This window comes from Cucurbita moschata, unplaced genomic scaffold, assembly GCF_002738365.1.
Source record: "Cucurbita moschata cultivar Rifu unplaced genomic scaffold, Cmos_1.0 Cmo_Scf00006, whole genome shotgun sequence".
NCBI lineage: Eukaryota > Viridiplantae > Streptophyta > Magnoliopsida > Cucurbitales > Cucurbitaceae > Cucurbita > Cucurbita moschata.
In genome coordinates, this window is record NW_019268522.1 from 4,161,808 (window position 1) to 4,180,679 (window position 18,872).

General features: G+C 33.4%; 1 protein-coding gene across 1 annotated transcript; it reads right to left on the reverse strand.

Moving 5' to 3' along the window:
- Window positions 1-8,230: 8,230 nt before the first annotated feature.
- Window positions 8,231-11,444, reverse strand: LOC111444249 (WAT1-related protein At4g30420-like). The gene is made up of 6 exons (XM_023082273.1): window positions 11,210-11,444; window positions 11,059-11,127; window positions 9,931-10,047; window positions 9,446-9,851; window positions 9,226-9,377; window positions 8,231-8,625 (listed from the first exon to the last, which is right to left on the reverse strand). Exons 1-6 carry the CDS (start codon window positions 11,386-11,388, stop codon window positions 8,412-8,414), a joined length of 1,137 nt encoding a protein of 378 aa, XP_022938041.1. The 5' UTR covers window positions 11,389-11,444; the 3' UTR covers window positions 8,231-8,411.
- Between the last annotated feature and the right edge of the window lie 7,428 nt (window positions 11,445-18,872).

Here is an 18,872-nt window from a genome sequence, read left to right on the forward strand (position 1 = left end):
ATAACGTAGAAAAAATTGAAAGAAGAAAAAAAAAATTCTAAACCAAAATAATTAATTACCTATCTCAAGTGAATTATCCCTAAAAATAAATTCTTAATAGGATTACATTTATAAAACATAATACAAAACACTCAAATACAAGATAGATTGGAATTGGAATACCCCCTTGTATCTACACAGCTCTTGAACGTTCCTCCACCTCAACTGACAACCTGCAGACACCTAATAAAAGGGAAAAGAGGTGAGTATAAAAATTATACTCAGTTAGCAACCTACCCATGTGCTCTCGTCGCATCCTTAACCTAATAGGTATCCACAGATTTTAGTTTGGGCTCTAGGAAGTTCTAGCCTAGTCTCTATTGCTATTTGAGCATCTAGGGTGCCTCTAAGTTTCGAGCGGTGCTTTAGCTGCTCAAGGATCCACTCTATGTACAAAGGAGGTGGTTCACCCATTGCTGGCGTCGCAGATCTTTTGGGGTGAACTACTTTTCTGTTCTTAGACTTATGTAGATTTCTTTGCTTAGGCAGTGTGTAACCGATGTCTTGGGTCAAGGTGCTACCTCATAAGACTTTCTATGATGGGAACAATATGATGTGCGCTAGCCTACTCTCGTCATCCAAGGAGGTTAGCTGGCAAATCCGACACACATAACCATCTAATTTCTCAAGGTTGGAGAAGTGACCTCCTATGGTTGCCAACTACTTGACACTGTTCCAATGGCTTGCCTGGAGGCTACTTTTGATTTGCTGAATTGCTACTTTGCTCTTTGACCTTGGCATCTTGCGTTGCTTATGCAGTGAACGACCGGTGACCTAGGTTGAGGTACGACTTCATGCACTTTGTAGAGACAGTATAGTGTTTGCTTATCTGAACATTATCTTAACATATACCATCCCACATTTTCATGAACCAATTTTTTGAGGTTATGAATAGCATATTATGATTTAAAAATGAATATCGAAAGAAAAATAAAGAAAAAAATAAAATAAAAGATGAAAATTAGATAAAATTAAATCAAAATAATAACAACAAACAACACCAAAATTAAATACAAAATAAAGTTTAATTATGAGATGATGATGTTCAAATTAATTATAAATGGAAAAAAGAATTAGGGATACAATTACAAAACAAAAACATAAAAGAATCAAATTCAAAATGGATTGATGCTCTTGAACGACCCTCTCTCTGACCTCGTAGCTCTCGAACACCTCCACCTCAATCGATACTTGAAAAAGAAAAAGGAAAAGAGGTGAGTATAAAAAAATTGTAAATATTGTAGGCTCTCATCACTTCCTTAAATTAGTATGCTACCACGTGCTTTTCTTAGGGCATAGGAGTTTCTTCCGTGACATCATCCACTTAAGTAATTCCTTGTCCCATATCAAGATAGTTTCTTCTTACGCATAGTAGTTCTCCTCATGTAGTCTCTCGCTCCCTCTAAAGGCGTGGTTACCTCTACACACAGTAGCAATTCTTCATGTCACCTACTCATGTAGTCCTCTTCTCCATTAAAGGGGCTTACGAGTCTTCCACGTTTCTACATATAGTAGTAATCCTATGTACTAATTATAGTCCAAATTTATTTCTTGAAACAGAAGTTAGATGTATTTGCCACCTTCAAAAAGTGAAAAGTTGAAGTTGAAAATCAGACCAACCTGAAGATCAAATGCTTGAGGTCTGACAATGGAGATGAGTACGACAAGTAAGAATTGAAAGCATTTTATGTACTTTAGGGAATTAGATTAACAAGGACAGTTCCTACTAAAGCAAGACCAAATAGTGTTGCTAAAAGGATGAACACAACAGTGAATGAGGAAGGAGTATGATGATTCATTCTGGATTGCTAAAGACACTTTGGGTCGATGCTCTAAATACAATAGCCTACTTGATCAATAAATGGTCGTTAGTACCTTAGGGTGCAAGTTGCCATAAGAGGTATGGACAAGAAAAGAACTCAAGTACATTCACTTGAGAACTTTTGGCTGCACTGCGTATGTTTGTGTTGATCCAGAGAAGAGTAACAAGCTTGACGCTGAGACTGTGAAGTGCAATTTCGTAGGCTATGGTTTTGACATATTTGAGTACAAGTTTCGGGATGACAAGAACATAAAGATCCTGAGACACTACACATGACTTTTGATGAAAATGTTCTGTACAATGACAAAAAGAATAAAGGTTCCACGACAACGAAGCAAGTGGGAGTTGATGTTGAGTTGCGAAAAACTTCATATAGTGATGTTGCAGCAGATACCAAGGAAACTTCTGAAACTCTTGTTGAGGAATCAAAGGTGAAGCAAGTGACACCTAAGCCGGAGTTGAGAAGATCATCCAGAACTAGGGATGTACATGGTCCAGGTTGGGTTGGGTTGAAGGATTTTTTTGACCCAACCCAACCTTCTATTTTCGGGTTGGTCCAAAAAAATTTAAAAAAAATTCATTTGTATGACCTAAAATGATAAAACAATTACTACCAAGTTTCTAGATTAGAAGTATCAAACTCTATATTGCATTCATATTATCACCTATAAATATGTAAAGAATATGCAATAAATTAATTCCAAAGTTACCACATCTAATTAAATTATCTACCTTCACAGTATATAATCATTCAACAAAATGCCTAAAAATTTAAAACTATTCAACCCTCTATTCCGTTGTTAATTCCTACAAAAGAAAAATAAAATCTTGAAAGTTAGTTACATATTGTTTTAAGATGGTTTGGAGAAATCATGTTGTAACTTCAAATATTTTACTCACATTGAAAAATAATTATTCTTGCATGACATTGGTGGAGCTGGAGGGCTCATAAATCAACTGAAAAATAAAATATAAATTATGATATAACAATATAGAATATATCTTAACAAATACATAATAAATAGATTTGGAGTTACCTATCTCGATCTTAGAACAAATCTCCAAATCTTCAAGTTGTCAAAGAAGATCTAACCATACTGATTTTCTACCTATCTAATTTTGTGTAAGCTTCCACTGTTTTAGGTGTCAAAGAACTCCTCAAAGAATCAAGAGTGACAAAAAAAACTCCTAAAAGAATCAAGAATCCTCTCACCCATACTAAATTCTGGTTTAGAAGATACAGTCGACACTAGAACGACCAAAACATCTTGGACAATTTTCGATAAAACTCTATATTTAAACTCATTTGTTTTCCACATGCCAAAACATCAAAATTATCATAAGTTCTTCACTAGTGTCAGATAAATATCGATTCACATCATTCTTTAACTCAAGTGAATTTTGCTATTCTCTTCTTCGTTTGTATTTTGATAATACTAATACTGAACCTCTCAAATTCACTTCATCAATTGTGTCCATCTCCATACTCATGGACTTAGAAGTGAGTCTTGATTCAGATTGATGATGATCTTGAGCATTATTATAAAATTGTAGTAATCATACAAACGAATTAAATAATTATTTATGCTATCCACCATCACTTTAGCCATAGCATCTTCATAAATATTCGAAAAGCAAACTGATATGTAATCCAATTTGTAATGAGGATCGAATACTGCTATGAATATCAACTTATTAATTCTTTTCACTAAGTCCCAGTATTTATCATACTTAACTTTCATATTGAACTATGTTACTTAAAACATAGTTCACATTTGTACTCCGCTGAATTAAAAGTTCTCGAATACCCCAAAGTTCATGAAAATAAGAATTAGAAATCACATATAAAGAACCACTCATCTTCATAGTGATATCATAGAAAACCTTCAAAAACTTTACAAACACTGCAACGTTTTTCCAATCATCAATGGTTGATGACCCTATTCTTTTGTTTTTGTGATCCCCTCCTTGAAGTAATCAACATAATCTAATTTTCTTCCTCTAATACTTTGAAAGTTTTTTCAAATTTCAAGGCATGATCAAGCATCAAATAAGTGGAATTCCATGAGTCGCCCCATCCAAACAAACAAGTGCTTTACATTTAATTTTTTCTTGTTCAACACGATCTTTAAATCTTGTCAATCTCTTGGGGGATGATCTAACATACCTCACTCATTGCGAACACTAGAAATGGAGTCATGCATTTCTTTAAACCCTTCATTCACAATAAGTTAATTATATGAGCACAAGACCTCATGTGTAATATTTCTACATCTAAGACAAGTGAATTCCAACTTCTAAGCCTTCTCAAATATATGAATAGCTATATTATTAGAACTTGCATTATCAACTGTGACAAAAAAAAACCTTATCGATTCTCCATTCCAATAAACAACTCTCAATAATCTTGTCAATAGTCTCTCCCTTGTGGTTAGCAACTTGACAAAAGTTAAGAATTCTTTTATGCAAATTTCATTATGAATCAATAAGATCTGCGGTGATTACCATGTAATTAATGTTTTGCAACGAAGTCATGTGTCAGTGGTAAGACAAACCTCTTAGAATGATGGACTAAAAAATATTTTAACTTCTTTTTTCTTCTAGATAGAGCTGAAATATATTTCTAGCAATGGTTGAAAAATTAGAGTGGTTTGTCCTTTGTTCTCCACCTTATATGTGTACTTTCTACACTGATTTTTTAAGTGCTTCCATAACGTGCTAGTTCCACAAGAATTAGTATCACAAGCATACTCCTTAGAACAATAGTTGTACTTGCACCTCTTATTATTGTTCTCTAATCTTGTAAAATGATCCCACACAGTTGATTTACTAGGCTTCTCCTTCTTAAATTCAGTTGTGCAGCCAATGGTGGCTTCGATGCATTATAATTACTAGAGCTACTTGCACAACCAGTTGCACTCTTGTTTTCCATCTATATAAAAAGTAAAATAGAATTATTATGATTCAAACATTCAACCCAATATGAACAATTACCATACATGCATCAAAGTTAAAATATATCAACAGTCTTTGTAAGGGGATATAACAAAAAGAGAAAAAGCTTACCCGTTATAGCGTTCCAGGAGACTGAAGAAAGAAAAACAGGGCGCGAGAGAGAAACAAGACAAGGAACGCAAGAGAATGCTATTGAAATCAAAATCCTTGAGAGAGACTAAGTGTTCAGAGAGAAATTTGTAGGGCGCGAGAGAGAAAAAAGACAAGGAACGCAAGAGAATGCTATTGAAATCAAATTCTTTAAAAGAGACTAAGTGTTCAGAGGGAAATTTGTATTCCCCTAAACGTTTGTATTTTGGTATGAGGTTGAGAGAGAAGAGGCTGAAAGATTGAAAAAGGCACGAGGCTTTGAGAGAGAAGAGGCTGAGGAGTCGGATAAAAGTTTGTATTTTGACTTAGGTAGAGGGAAGAAGCATTAGGTTAGGAGAGAAGAAGCAGAGAGGAGAGAGTGAGACGGGGAGAGAGAGAGAGTCGGGTTGACTGAGGATTAGGGAGAGAAATGTTGGGTTGACTAAGAAATGAGGCTTTTTGTCTTTAAAGCAGAGAGGGATTTGTTATTTTAAATTTGTTTACACCATTTAAGTAATTATGGGTTCTCTTCAAAAGTGTGAGGCTTGGGCTTTGTAAATGTGGTCAGAGACCAGACAAGACACTAGCAATGAGTTATTGGGCTATGACTTTAGACTCTTGGGCTTCAATTTTTTTTTTCAATATTTTTGTGTTGGGTCAGGTTGACCCAATCATTTTCTTTTAGAACTCGAACCCAACCCAAATTAGATAAGGTTCACAAAAATGGACCCAACCTAAACCTGAAATCCAACACAACTCAACCCTTATATTTCGGGTTGGGTCGGGTTGGGTTCTCGAGTTTCCGGGTTAGGTGTACACCCCTATCCAGAACTATCAGAGTACGAGATAGGTATTCATCTTCATTACACTATTTGTTGTTGACTGACGAAGGAAAACCAAAGTCCTTTGATGAGACCCTACAGTTGGAGAATAAAACCAAGTGGGAGCAAGCCATGAATGATGGGATGAGTTGGATGTCTAGGCTTTAGAATTGTGTTACTTCTTCATCCACCGAGGATCATTACGTGACAATAACTGAAGCTAGAAAGAAAATGATATATATGACAAACTATCTAGAAGAATTAGGCAAGAAGCAGTGCAAGTAGAATCTTCATGCAGATAGTCAGAATGTCATACAGTTGTGAAGGACCCAATCTATCAAAGACAAAACACATTAGAAGATGATATCATTTCACTCGCATGTTCATAGAAAATGGTGATGTGTTTTGAGAAGATAGAGGTTACAAAGAATCTAGCAAACATGTTGAATGTGTTGATGTTGGATAATTAAGGTTGTGCAAAGCCTCAATTGGTATGGTGTAACGAAGATGCTGATGGTCATTTGAGAATGAAATTCTTGATTGACTGGATCAGTCTCCAAATAACAAAATTGTTGAGCTATGGAGTCGGTTACTTATTTATAGCTTTTCTCTCTTCTATTTTTTGTATTCATCTAGATTGAGTATGTGTTGTTGTGGGATCCTCACAAAAACAACTTGAAAAAGCACCTATCATCTATGTAACTAACCATTCAAACTTTTCTCAAGTAATACTGGTAGGGATCGCTAAAACATTCTAGCATAATGCATATCTTACCATAGATGGTTAGAAATGTTTTTTTTTTTTTACTCGAGTGCAATATATGTTAAGGAAAGTTAACAAAAAAAAATTCCTAAGATGAGAATTTATAATACATGCCGATTTTAATGTTTTCTTGTACGTTAGAATGGAGGATGAGTGATATGGTAATTCTGGCATGATGAATCTAAGAACTCTTGCCTAAACATTTTGGATATCTACAAATGTTAAAACTCCCCAATCAAGTTGATTTCATTCATAATAATTGAATCCTAGGAAATTTCATCTAACAATCTTATTGAAAAATAAAACCTTTAGATCATAATTCAGACCATACAAGTGCACGGCGAGTCCACGCAAACGGTTTAGTTAAGATATGCCAAATTCCACAAAGTATACAAATGGAACCTAACCATACATGACCCCCAACTATATCTTCCAAATCGTCCACACTAACAATCCATCCTTCTCTCCAAAAGGAGATTTTAGTAAATAACCAAATATAACACTTTTACATCCCCTCGGGGAGCCGAGGTATCATATACGCCCCCAAAATAAAGAGCTTTGAATACTAGAATAAAACCTTTAGATCATAATATCCAAGCGCCCCAAAACGATAAGAAATTACTCCAAGAAAAAGTAAGATGTAAATTACCTTGTTGTTTGAATATCTCAAGGTAAGAACATTTGTTTAAGATTCGAATCACTTCACAAGCAAGATTGATTATGTTAAGATCGAATTATTTTAAATATACAACCTAAATTATATAGAATTTCTAAGAAACTTAGCTCTTCGCTAAAAGAAAACTCTTTTTACTACATTTTTTCAAGTTTACTTTACAAAGACAACATACATGACTTTCAAAATGAAACATTTGACCCTCCACGAGACATTTCAATAATTGTAACTTCATTCTCTATGACCATAATTAGTCACGGGATAAGTGCACCTAAGTAAATAAAAAAACTTTAAAACTTAAAATGCATTAATGAAATACCATAAATCTAGTTTTCAATCTCATAAATTTGTAACCATCTAAGAATAAATGAAACCTAGTTTAAAGTATCTTGAAACCCTGTTGTATAAAAGAATCCCGATTCTTCGTAATGGGACATTAATTGCAACTTTGTTCAACTTTAATGAAACTTGATTTCACTTAACGGAACTTCAAGACATCCCCAAATGATCAGATAGCAATAGAGACTAGGCTCAAACTTTTTAGTAGAATGCAATGAGAGCCTACAAGTAAGTTGCTTACCGATCATTTTTATACTCAACCCTTTTATTAGGTGCTTGCAAGCTACGATCGAAGTGAGAAAGCATTCGAGAGATGCACGGTCACAAAAGGGGTCATCTTAGGGCGGTAATCTATTTTTGTATTTTAGGTCTTTTATAACTTATTTTTAAATCTATTTCAAACCTTCCCCATTTGTAATAAATTTGAACAATGTCTGTAATTAGATTTTGTTTTATTTTCAATTTCCTTTGTATTATATTCTTTTGTCTTGTCCTTTAGCCACAATCCATATTTTGAAGCTTGGAAAACCGAGTTGTGACAATCTTCCTCTCTTCTAGTCAATATATAATTACGATAACGTTGTCAACAGAAGATAATTTCGACACGAAACATCCAAAATATCATTCCTTCTTTTTCTTTTATTTATTTATTTTTGTTTAATTCTAACAAATTACACCAAATGGAGATCAATCAAAGATAAAACAACATTTAACTTCATTAATCTTAAAACTCGTAAAGATTAAAACAAAACAAAACAAAAAGGTTCAAGAATAAAAAAATATATCTCACACATATTTTTTCCTTTTTTTCTTGGAGAACACGTGGACCATACATAAATGCCACTTGGCATATGTCGTAGATCCCTTTGCCTAGTTGTCAATATGATGTGTACACCCAGACAAAAGGGGTTCCCTCACATCAACTTTATAGCTATCTGTCTCAATCGAAGTTGAAGCTGATTCACAATCCTCTTCTTGTTTTTCAACTCTACACTTTCCTCTGTCTTCTTCCTTCGTGTAATCATTTGTTTTCCCCCAAAGAACCACATATAATCCAATAATTACAATCACGCCCCCCAACAAGCTGAAAATTATTCAAAAAAAAAAAAAAACTTATGAATAACAGCGTAACGATTTTAGGTTCCGACAAGTTTCTCGTTTCTCGTCCCAAAAATTAACTGTAATGACTTATGCTCAAGATTCATAATGAAATTTGAAATTTGGATCCTAATGACCTGATATTTATTTGAATTCCCTCGACATACTATGTTACTTACTTATCTCAAATTGCTCCCGAGAGTGAATTGGTTTCACTTGCATGCTTTCTATATAACGGCCCAGATCTACCGCTAGCAAATATTGTCTTTTTTTAGTTTTCTTTTTTGGGCTTCCCTCTTCAAAATGCATAGGCTAGTAAAAGGTTTCCACACTCTTATAAAGGGTGTTTCGTTCTCCTCCCCAACTCTCATTCAAATGTTGTCTAGCTCCATTCATCTATATACCCTTCTTTTACCTCTGATGTCATATTAACCCAACAAAAAAAAAACCCCGTTTTTTTTTAATGAAATCGATAAATTCTCAACCCATTTGAGTCGAGAAAAGAATACCAAACCCTAATACGTGGCTTCACGATGATCAAAATTATTTTTTTTTAAAACTAAATTGACGCATATATAAAATTTACCTTCCAGTATAAATCTCCTCATGAAGAAATATAGCTGCCAAAATAGTGGTAATAATGGTGCAAAAGGGGTTGAACACTGCAGAGAACACAGGTCCTCTCTTTGAAATACCCCAAGCTTGAAGAAAGTAGGCAACTCCTGACCCAAAAATCCCCTAATAACCAAACACAATTAGATCTCAAAATTACCTCTAAAATTGGTAAACTGTAAAAAATTACTTACCGAGAAGAGGTAACAAATAAGTTCAGTAGTTGAATGAATCTTCCACGTTTCTAAATTGGCTCCCTCTACCCATAATGTGAAACCCACTGATTGTATGAGTGAAAAAAAACAAGTCCATGCTGATAAAGATAGCTTGTCAGGATAGCTTGCCATTGCTGGCACCTGCAATATCAACCAAATTGACCAACAGCAACAGCTACCAAACAGACTGAGTGAGCCCAACAACCAAGCCTGATCGCTTCCACTTTCCACACCAAATATTGCAGATTTGACACCGGAAGCTTGTGTGGCGTTCAGAAGCTTTGGACCTCTTAGAAGGGCCATGAACATAGCCCCACCGACACAAACCACTGTGCCTACAATCTTGGCCACGCACCTCACGTTTGTCATGTTCACACTCTCCATTCTGCGAATTTTTAACCGTTAAGTTGAAGGACAATGTCTGGACAGTTACATAAATTAATATAATATTACCACCGACTCACCCGACCATTGCTGCTATTATAAATGTCACTGCCGGAATCAGATTCTCCATCGCGGTTGCTAATGATGAACTGGCTAAGAACAGTCCCTCGTAGAAAAAATTGTGGTTCATGGTTGAACTGTCCAAAACACCCAAAATTACCCGTTTAAACAACCTCATCTATTCCGACTATCAAATCTAAACTATAAAAGTTGGGTTGAGTTGAATTTTTGAAAAATCTAAAATTCGGGTTGTCTTAGACTGACATTTTCTTTGTCAAATCAACTTGGCCAACCCAAAAATAAAATTACAATCCAACCAAACAGATTATTATAAAAATTAAGAATATGACATTTGTAACTAATATTAGTGATATGTTGTGACGGGTGAATATTTGATATTTTAGTTTTATGAAATTTTAGTTATTAATGTAAAATGTATTATGGATTGTTGAGGATTATTGAGAGTGAGTCCGACATTGGTTAATTTATGGAATGATCCTAAGTTTACAAGAAGGAATATATCTCTATTGGTACGAGCCTTTTTTGAGAAGCCTAAAGCAAAGCCATGAGAGCTTATGCTCAAATTGGACTATATCATACCATTGTAGAGGTCCGTGATTTCTAACATAGTATCAGAATCTCATGCCCTTAACAACTTGACCACGTCAATAGAATCCTCAAGTGTCGAACAAATAATTTGTGAGCCTCGGAGGTGTAGTCAAAAGTGTCTCAAGTGTCGAACAAAGGGTGTACTTTGTTCAAAGACTCTAGAGAAGGAGTCGAGCCTCGATTAAGGGGAAATTGTTCGAGGGCTCAGTGCACTTTGTTCAAAGACTCTAGAGAAAGAGTCGAGCCTCGATTAAGGAGAAATTGTTCGAGGGCTCAGTGTACTTTGTTCAAAGACTCTAGAGAAAAAGTCGAGCCTCGATTAAGGAGAGGCTGTTCAAGGGCTCCATAGGTCTCATGGGAGGCTCTTTAATGTAATTTGTTCGAGGCGAAGATCGTTGGAGGGCTCCATAGGCATCCAAGAACACCCGACAATCCAATCCAACCCAACCCGCTCGAAAGTAAAGGTTGGTTTTTTTATAAGTCCAAAAGATTTTTCCCTGACGCTAACCGAACCTATATACATCCGTATTAAATCTTACCCGATAAGTGCAGCAAAAAAGATGAGATAAAAGCTCTTGAGGTCCAAAGAAACCTTCATGGATTTCGACCTGCCATCCCCAAATTATAAGACAAACAAGAAAACAGAAAAGAACCAAAATAGTGTTTGAGAATGAAGAATGTATATCTAACCTGGAGAGATAAGCAATGGGTGCAATAGAGAGAGTGGCAAAGGCCTGCCTATAAACGATGAACACTCTAGGACTCATACCCTCCAAAAGGGCAGCCCTAGAGATGAGTGTCACAATAGCATAAATTGCTTGAATTCCCAACATCGCCATTGCTGGCAAGTACTCTTCAGCCACACCCATCTCCCCTTTCTCTTCCTTAGAGGCCTTCTTTCTCCTCCCCAAATGCTCTCACAACTTTCTATTTTATATCCTTCAATCTTCACATGTGAGAGAGAGAGAAGATATATAAAGATTTAAAACTTGCAATCCCGGAACTTTTCGAGTTGACTAGACTGGTTGTTGTAGCTACTACGATCACTTTTATTAATTGTTAAACAGAAGTGTACACGTGTTGGATTGGACTGAGTTCGAAAAATCTTTTGAACCAATTCAAAATTTTAAGTTGGTGACCGGAACCCCTCGAATAGAATACACAATTCAACCAAATCCAACCCTATCCTCTATTTTCGATTGTCGAATTGTTTTACAATTTACAACCATATATAAACGTTAAATTTCCTTAACATTTTTAGAAGTATGGCCGAGCTGTTAGGTTAGGATATTGTTAACGATATTTAATACTAAATTACATCATATTTGATATTTTATTATATACAAATATGTAGATATTTGTCTTCTTAGCTGAGGTATCTTTCCATATATTTGTTATTTCCATTTATTACTATTTTCATAAATAGAGAATTTTCACAGTAAAGTGGTTTTAGCAAATATTCTCAGTTATAACCCTACTTTAAAAAAATGTCCGTAAATCTAACCCAAATCTATATATATATAACATTTGAATTTTTGGTGATATTTCGTTTATATTTAATTTCAATTTTTTTTTTTAAGGAAAGTTGTTTAAATATTTAAATATTTATATATTTAAATTAAAAATGATATTTTGTTCTCTAATGTTTGTTTTTTCTTTAATTAAATATTAAGAAAAGCATTAAATAAAGCTTAATTTTATTCAATTTAATATAAAAAGGGTAAAAATAAATAAATTTAATTCACTTTCACTATTAAAGCTAGACATTATTTTATATTTTGGATTAAATATAAAATAAATGAAAGAAAAGCTTGGAATTTACTCCTCAAATCACGCATTTCTTGCACGATCTCAAGATTAATTAATATATAAATAAAAATTATTTTTTAAAAAAATTGTAAATTTTTACAAAAACTCACAAGTTGATGGAGATATGGTTGAAATATTCAATGCCACGTTGTTGGACAGCTGTAACGTCAGCACAAAATTTAATAAATAAATAAATAAATAAATAAAATATTATATACAAAAGATGATATTAACCGGATTCTTTGAATCCACGCCATTGAGGAAAAGGGTGATTTAGTAATGTTACCACTTTCGTCTTTCATTTTTCTTTTATTTATTTATTTATTAAAAAGAACAAATTTTTATTTTGAAACTATTATTGCAATCTCATGTTCTAAATAATAAAAATGAATAATTTTTTTAGCTTTTTAAAGTAAAATATGTGTTTATATCGAAGATCGGACTATCCAATCTGAACCATAAAAGTTGAGTTAGGTTAGATTTTTTTCAGTTTAGATTGAGTAGGTCGATTCGTGGGTTGACATATTTTTAGTCAGGTCAACTCGACCAACTTTAAAATAGTGTTACAATCTAGTCCTATTGTCCACTACTTTTAAAATTGTTAAGAAACTTAGGAATATTAGACGTTTGTAACTGATATTAGTGATGTGTTATGACTCATGAATGTTTGATATTTGAAACTTATGAGATTTTAGCTATTAATGTAACATGTATGATAGATAATGAAATAATTAAAAAAAACAAACCTTACAATTCAACTCAACTCGAAAATAGAGAGTAGGGTTGGGTTGGGTTAGGTTGAGTTTGAACTCTATTCGGATTGCTCGAGCCGCCAACTCAATCAATACAAAATTAAGTTTAATTTGAAACGCCCACACCACTTGAATGCTCAGCTCTCGAAAGGCCTACATGATTAAAGTTGTGGGAATCCACGTAAAGCTTAGTCATATGATTGATAAAAAATGTAGTAGCCGTAGAACCTATTGATTTAAATAATGATTATCGATTTGTGATTAGACATTAATTATATTATTCTACCTCATACCAATCTAAATCTAAGTTAATTGATTAAAGAATCATATAGGGTAAGAATATGAATTTTTTATTTTGGAGGTCACATGTTGAATTTAAATAATTTATCTAATCAATAATTTTTTAAAGTTGAAATGGAGAGAATGGCATGAGAAATTTATTTGAAGCATGGGGAACATCATGTAGGCTAAAAAAATAATAGAAATCATGTGAAATAGGTTGATTCATGACCCTATTTTAATAACTATATATGTTTCTTAAATTTATTTATTTTATATATAACTCCATCTCTCCACTATTATTAAGTTCATTAATTCAACTTCATTTGTTATATATTATACTCAAATTGTATGATCCATCTTTTTATGCATAATTCATATATAATCATTGAGAGTCATCGGTTAAATGGAGAGAAAATGTTTATAGTTATTACGGTTAAAAACATGTCATGTTAAATCATTTGTAATAATTTATATAAGGTGCGAGATCCCATATTGATTGGGGAGAACAAAATATTCTTTATAAAGGTATGGAAACCTCTCCCTAGCAGACATATTTTTAAAAGTTTGAGAGGACAATATCTACTAGCGGTAGGATTTGGCTGTTACAAATGGTATCATAGCCTGACACTAGGCCATGTGCTAGTGAGGAGGTTGAGCCCTGAAGGGGTGAACATGAAGCAGTGTGCCAGCTAGGACGCTGGCTCCAAAAGGGGTGGATTGGGGGGTCTCACATCGATTGGAGAAGGGAAGGAGTGTTAACAAGGACGTTTGGCCCTGTAGGGAGTTGGATTGTGAGATCCCACATCGAATGGGGAGGAGTACGATTTTTTATAAGAGTGTGAAAACCTCTCACTAACGAACTCATTTTAAAAACCTTGAGCAGAAGCCCAAAGATATTACATAAGGATGTAGTAAGTAAAATAGCAAAAATAAGACAATAGCTAGTAGAATATAACATCTAATTATAATATATTTCTACCTTGTAGGCTTGATGCTCTCAAACGCCCGTGTCTAGAATAAAAAACATCCGTAAGGATTACATATGGGAAAACAAAATAGAAAATCTATATCCAAGAAAAACCATTGGAATAATAGTATCCATTGTTATTTGATTTGATACATTGTGGTCAGTAACATTGTTGAATTAGTACAGAAAGAGAGGGATTCGAACCCTCGGTAAACAAGAAGCTGCACTCTCTTCCATACTTTTATTTGTTTACATTCGAGTAAAAGAGTGAATGAAAGAATCATCCTCCTCTCCAATTTTCCGCCTTCAATTAGGTTCAGGAATCTTTAGTCTTTGTTTAACGACTGGAGTGGGAGAGTCAGAGTCGAAAAGAGGATTCCTCACCGACGTGTGTAAAAATAAACATTGAAGAGAAATTTCAAGAGAAATAAATAATTCAATGATTTGATCTCATTATTGAAGTAATAATTAATGCGAAAAGAGCCAATTGAAAAGCAATAATCATGCTTCTAATCCTCCATATTAGTAAAAAAATATACTATTTGATCCCTTAACCAGTCAGCCAAAATTTTTATAAAATGTACCAGGTAGAGATTTTACGATAAATAGAAGCAGAAGTGATGTGGATTATTCAAGAATCGAAGTCGAGTTGCTTTATAAAAAGAAGATATCAATGAACTTCTATGAAATGGTTTTACGGGATTTAGCTAATTGTCTTGATCGTGGGATATCATTGAGAAATAGGAATCCGTTATTTCGTACTATGCAATTCCTTTGTTTGTGGGATCATTTTCTGATTTCTTTTTTTTTTACTTCGCCCTTTGCATTGAAAGAAAAGATTCCAATGTACGTCTCAAAAAGAAATAGTACCATGAGAGAGTACAAAAAATACTCAATAAGTAACCTATTTAAATAGTCATAGTTATTCATGCAATTATGAATAGTCATAGTTATTCATGCAATTATGATAAGCTTTGGTAAGTGGATCATAAATGCTTACCTATGTTTATCTTAGGACCTAAATTTCGTATTTTTGGTTTAAACAGTCTACGTGTGTAATTGCTTAACCGTTGCTATCAAATATAAGATAATCATATAGAACATAGAGAGCAGGACTCCATAGTCGAACGAAGTACAAAGAATCTAGACATTTCACTAATGAGGTTAGTTAGTGACCTTCTAATAGTCTCCTTAGTAACATACGCATGAGGAGCAATCCCATACTCAACCAATTATCGAAATACATATGTGTCTTATCAATCTAGACAGTTCACTACTAGAGGTCATGTTGTAAACTTCTAATAGTTTCCACATAGTAACTTGATAATACTAATTACTCAAATACTATGTGGACCCTAACATCTTGTTGCAACTAAAATTTTGAGGCATCGAAAAGTCAGACTATGCAATGCAACATGCGTATATGAGAAAAAGGATAGAAAATTACCATAAAATTTCATGTGATTTTAAAACATTCAACAACATATCCAAAACCAATGTAAAAATATATAATCTTTATGAGAGCAATTTTCGAATATTTAAGGTCTAATAGTCGTCTACAAAAAAGAAAATAATAATAATAATAATAAATAAAATAGAAACAAAAAAAGATCTAAGCCAAAATAATCAATTCATTATCTCTAAAGACGAATTCTTAATTATTTGGGAGAGAATTACTTATAAGCTGAAGTTGGATGAAAGTCTCACCCTCACTAATTTAGAGAATTATCATAGATTTATAATCATAGAATACTATTTTTCATTGATATGATGCTTTTTGCGGAAGTTGATAGCAAATCCAGGAGAGCTTATGCTTAAAGTGTATATGACAATATTATACCATTGTGGAGAGTCGTGCTCATTTAACATGGTATCAGAGTCATGCCCTAAACTAACAAGTTATGTCGATAGAATCCTCAAATGTCGAATAAAGTATTGTGAGTCTCTAAGGCATAGTAAAAAATGACTAAGACTTCAAAAGAAAACGAGTCGAGCCTCAATTAAGGGGTGAACAATATCATATCATTGTGGAGAAGTTGTGTTAACCTAACGGCTTAAACACTCACATAATAATAAAACTACAATTTAGAAAGCAATCATTCATGATTATCTTAAAATAATGTTCCTAATTTATAGGCTGATGCTCTTAGATGCTCTTAGAAGAGGATAACACACAACATGTCTTCTTCACTAATTGTCCCTATTACCAAGTCAAAGGTACATGCCAGCTTAACAAAGCACATGGCCTCCTAAAAGTTTACAATTTTTCAGAACATCTTTCAACAACATATCATGATAGTCTTCCAAGATTTTTTTTTTCATGATGTAGTCGAGAAGATCGTTAACGTTACATATATAGCTCTCATCCCAAATAAAATTAAGCCAAAATACATCACCTAATTTAGGTCGACTAGTTTAATAAACAATTTTACAAGTTACTAGAAGAAAATATTAGCTTAGTGCCTCAAGGCGTCCTTCTTGTGGCCAATGACATTATTGATTACGAAAGAGTTTCAATCGCCAAATTTGAAAATAGTTTTAAAACAAAGATCGAAAACAATATTAAAACTCTCCCGACCATATTGTCAATTGAAAACAATTTTAAAACCTTCCGTACATGACTTTTTTGACATATTATATAATAAGGAAAAATATATATTATTTCAATAATGTAAAATAATTATATAAACAAACATCATACCATAATTCGAACCTCTCGAACAACAATGATGAATAAAAAAGGCCACTTTGATCGACAATTTAGAAGAAAGAATAATATAATTATTGAATTATAGAGATTGTGAAATATAATTATAGAGATTGTGAAAGCTTAATTTGAATATAATTTAAAGTCAAATTTCGATCCCAATGTGATTCTCTCCTTCAAATTTCAACTTCCAACAATATTTTCTAGTTTAGAATTTCAATAGAGTTTCTTTCTTTATATTAAAAAAAAAATTGTAATAGATAATATAAATATCTTTTAGACTTAAAACTTAAGTTAACTATAATCATTATTTTAATCCATAAGAGATTCATATGGTTCATCAAAAGACCAAAAAACTGAGTTCATTCACGTGCATTTAATTTGTAGATTTAAGGGAACTTTGGTCGCTCACTAGACACTCAAGCTAATTGTTCGCCATCCATCATGGAGGTGGATCTAGTGATTACCCTAAATCTAAACCACATGCAAATATAATCACTTCTTTTAATGCAACAAAGCATTACAAAATGTACAAATTGTGTATAATAAATTATATTTACCCCGCATAAGGAAAGTCACTTTCCAATGAAAATGGCATTCGGTCGAGAAAAAGTTTGTCCCGACAACTAATGTATAAATTGAGATAAGTTAACTTTTGTCTAGATAAGTTGACGTATTATCGATCTGCTAAATCATTGAAAACATACGTTAAGATGTTCATGCAAACAAACAAGAAAATAAGGAAATAAGCTCAACGGGCAGATAACATTCATCAATCACCCGTAGCACAAATCACAATATTCCATCCTTGTCACACAGTAAACAACATTTCATCATAAATCTCATATCTCCCAATTTATTCACTAGTCATGCATTTTCTCATAATAGTTCTTTGCCAAAAAAAAAAAAATATATATATATATATATATAAAATTAGCTTTCATCTCATAATCTTATCCTACGGATATAACGGTAATTTCTATAACATACAAATAATGCATTCACATCCAAAATTTTTCTTTTGAAGTGCTAAACATGCATATTCTAATGACCTAAGGTAAGGAATGCTCGCATGCTAGCACATTCTAACGATCCCTAAAAGTGTTACTTGCCTAAAGTTCTTGTGATTAATTACTTGGATGAAACGTGTATTTTCAAGCTAGCTTTTCCACATGTTAAGAGCTCCAAAAATTTTTGAATTTCTCTAGTAGGTCCTAATTCAAGTAAAATTAGGGTTAGAATTGAAATCGGGACAAAAAACTGACAAACAAGAATCCAAATGAGCCAAAAGAGGGACCTTCACATGCCTCGATCACATTGTGCGAAACAACAATGCTGTGAAACTTGTTCTAACCAAGCGAAAAAATCAGTCCAATGAAAATCGTAAGTCTCGAACAATTCGAATGTATGAACTAGCCTCAATCACATTTGAGAGAAAATATTTAAGAAAACGTGAAGGAGGAAATGTGTTGAAAATAATTTATAAGAAAGCAATGTTAAAGGCTAAAAAGAAATAAGCAACAACCACAACATTGATAACATAGAACCATGGAAGGAAGAATTGACGATTAGTCACATCTCTCAATAGTACATTTTGGGGCATTTTAGCTTTAGCAGGTATAGACATAATTTTGGTAAATAGTCATACACCCAGTATTGACATGATAAGAATAGTAAAGACTTAACAATATATGAAAGCAAGTAAAAGAGGTCTAGAATGGGCTTGCGACTATATATAACCATCCTAAACCAGTATGATAGGGATATTCGACACGTAGCCACAGGCAACACATCTTGGACAAACATGACCATCACAGTTCTTCTTCTGTTTTGACA

Coding starts and splice junctions, on each gene's coding strand:
- LOC111444249 (XM_023082273.1), bottom strand. CDS start 11,388: ATGGGTGTGGCTGAAGAGTACTTGCCAGCAATGGCGATGTTGGGAATT. Junction 11,128..11,209: donor CCCATTGCTTATCTCTCCAG/GTTAGATATACA, acceptor TGGGGATGGCAG/GTCGAAATCCATGAAGGTTT. Junction 9,378..9,445: donor TTATTTGTTACCTCTTCTCG/GTAAGTAATTTT, acceptor TTTGGTTATTAG/GGGATTTTTGGGTCAGGAGT.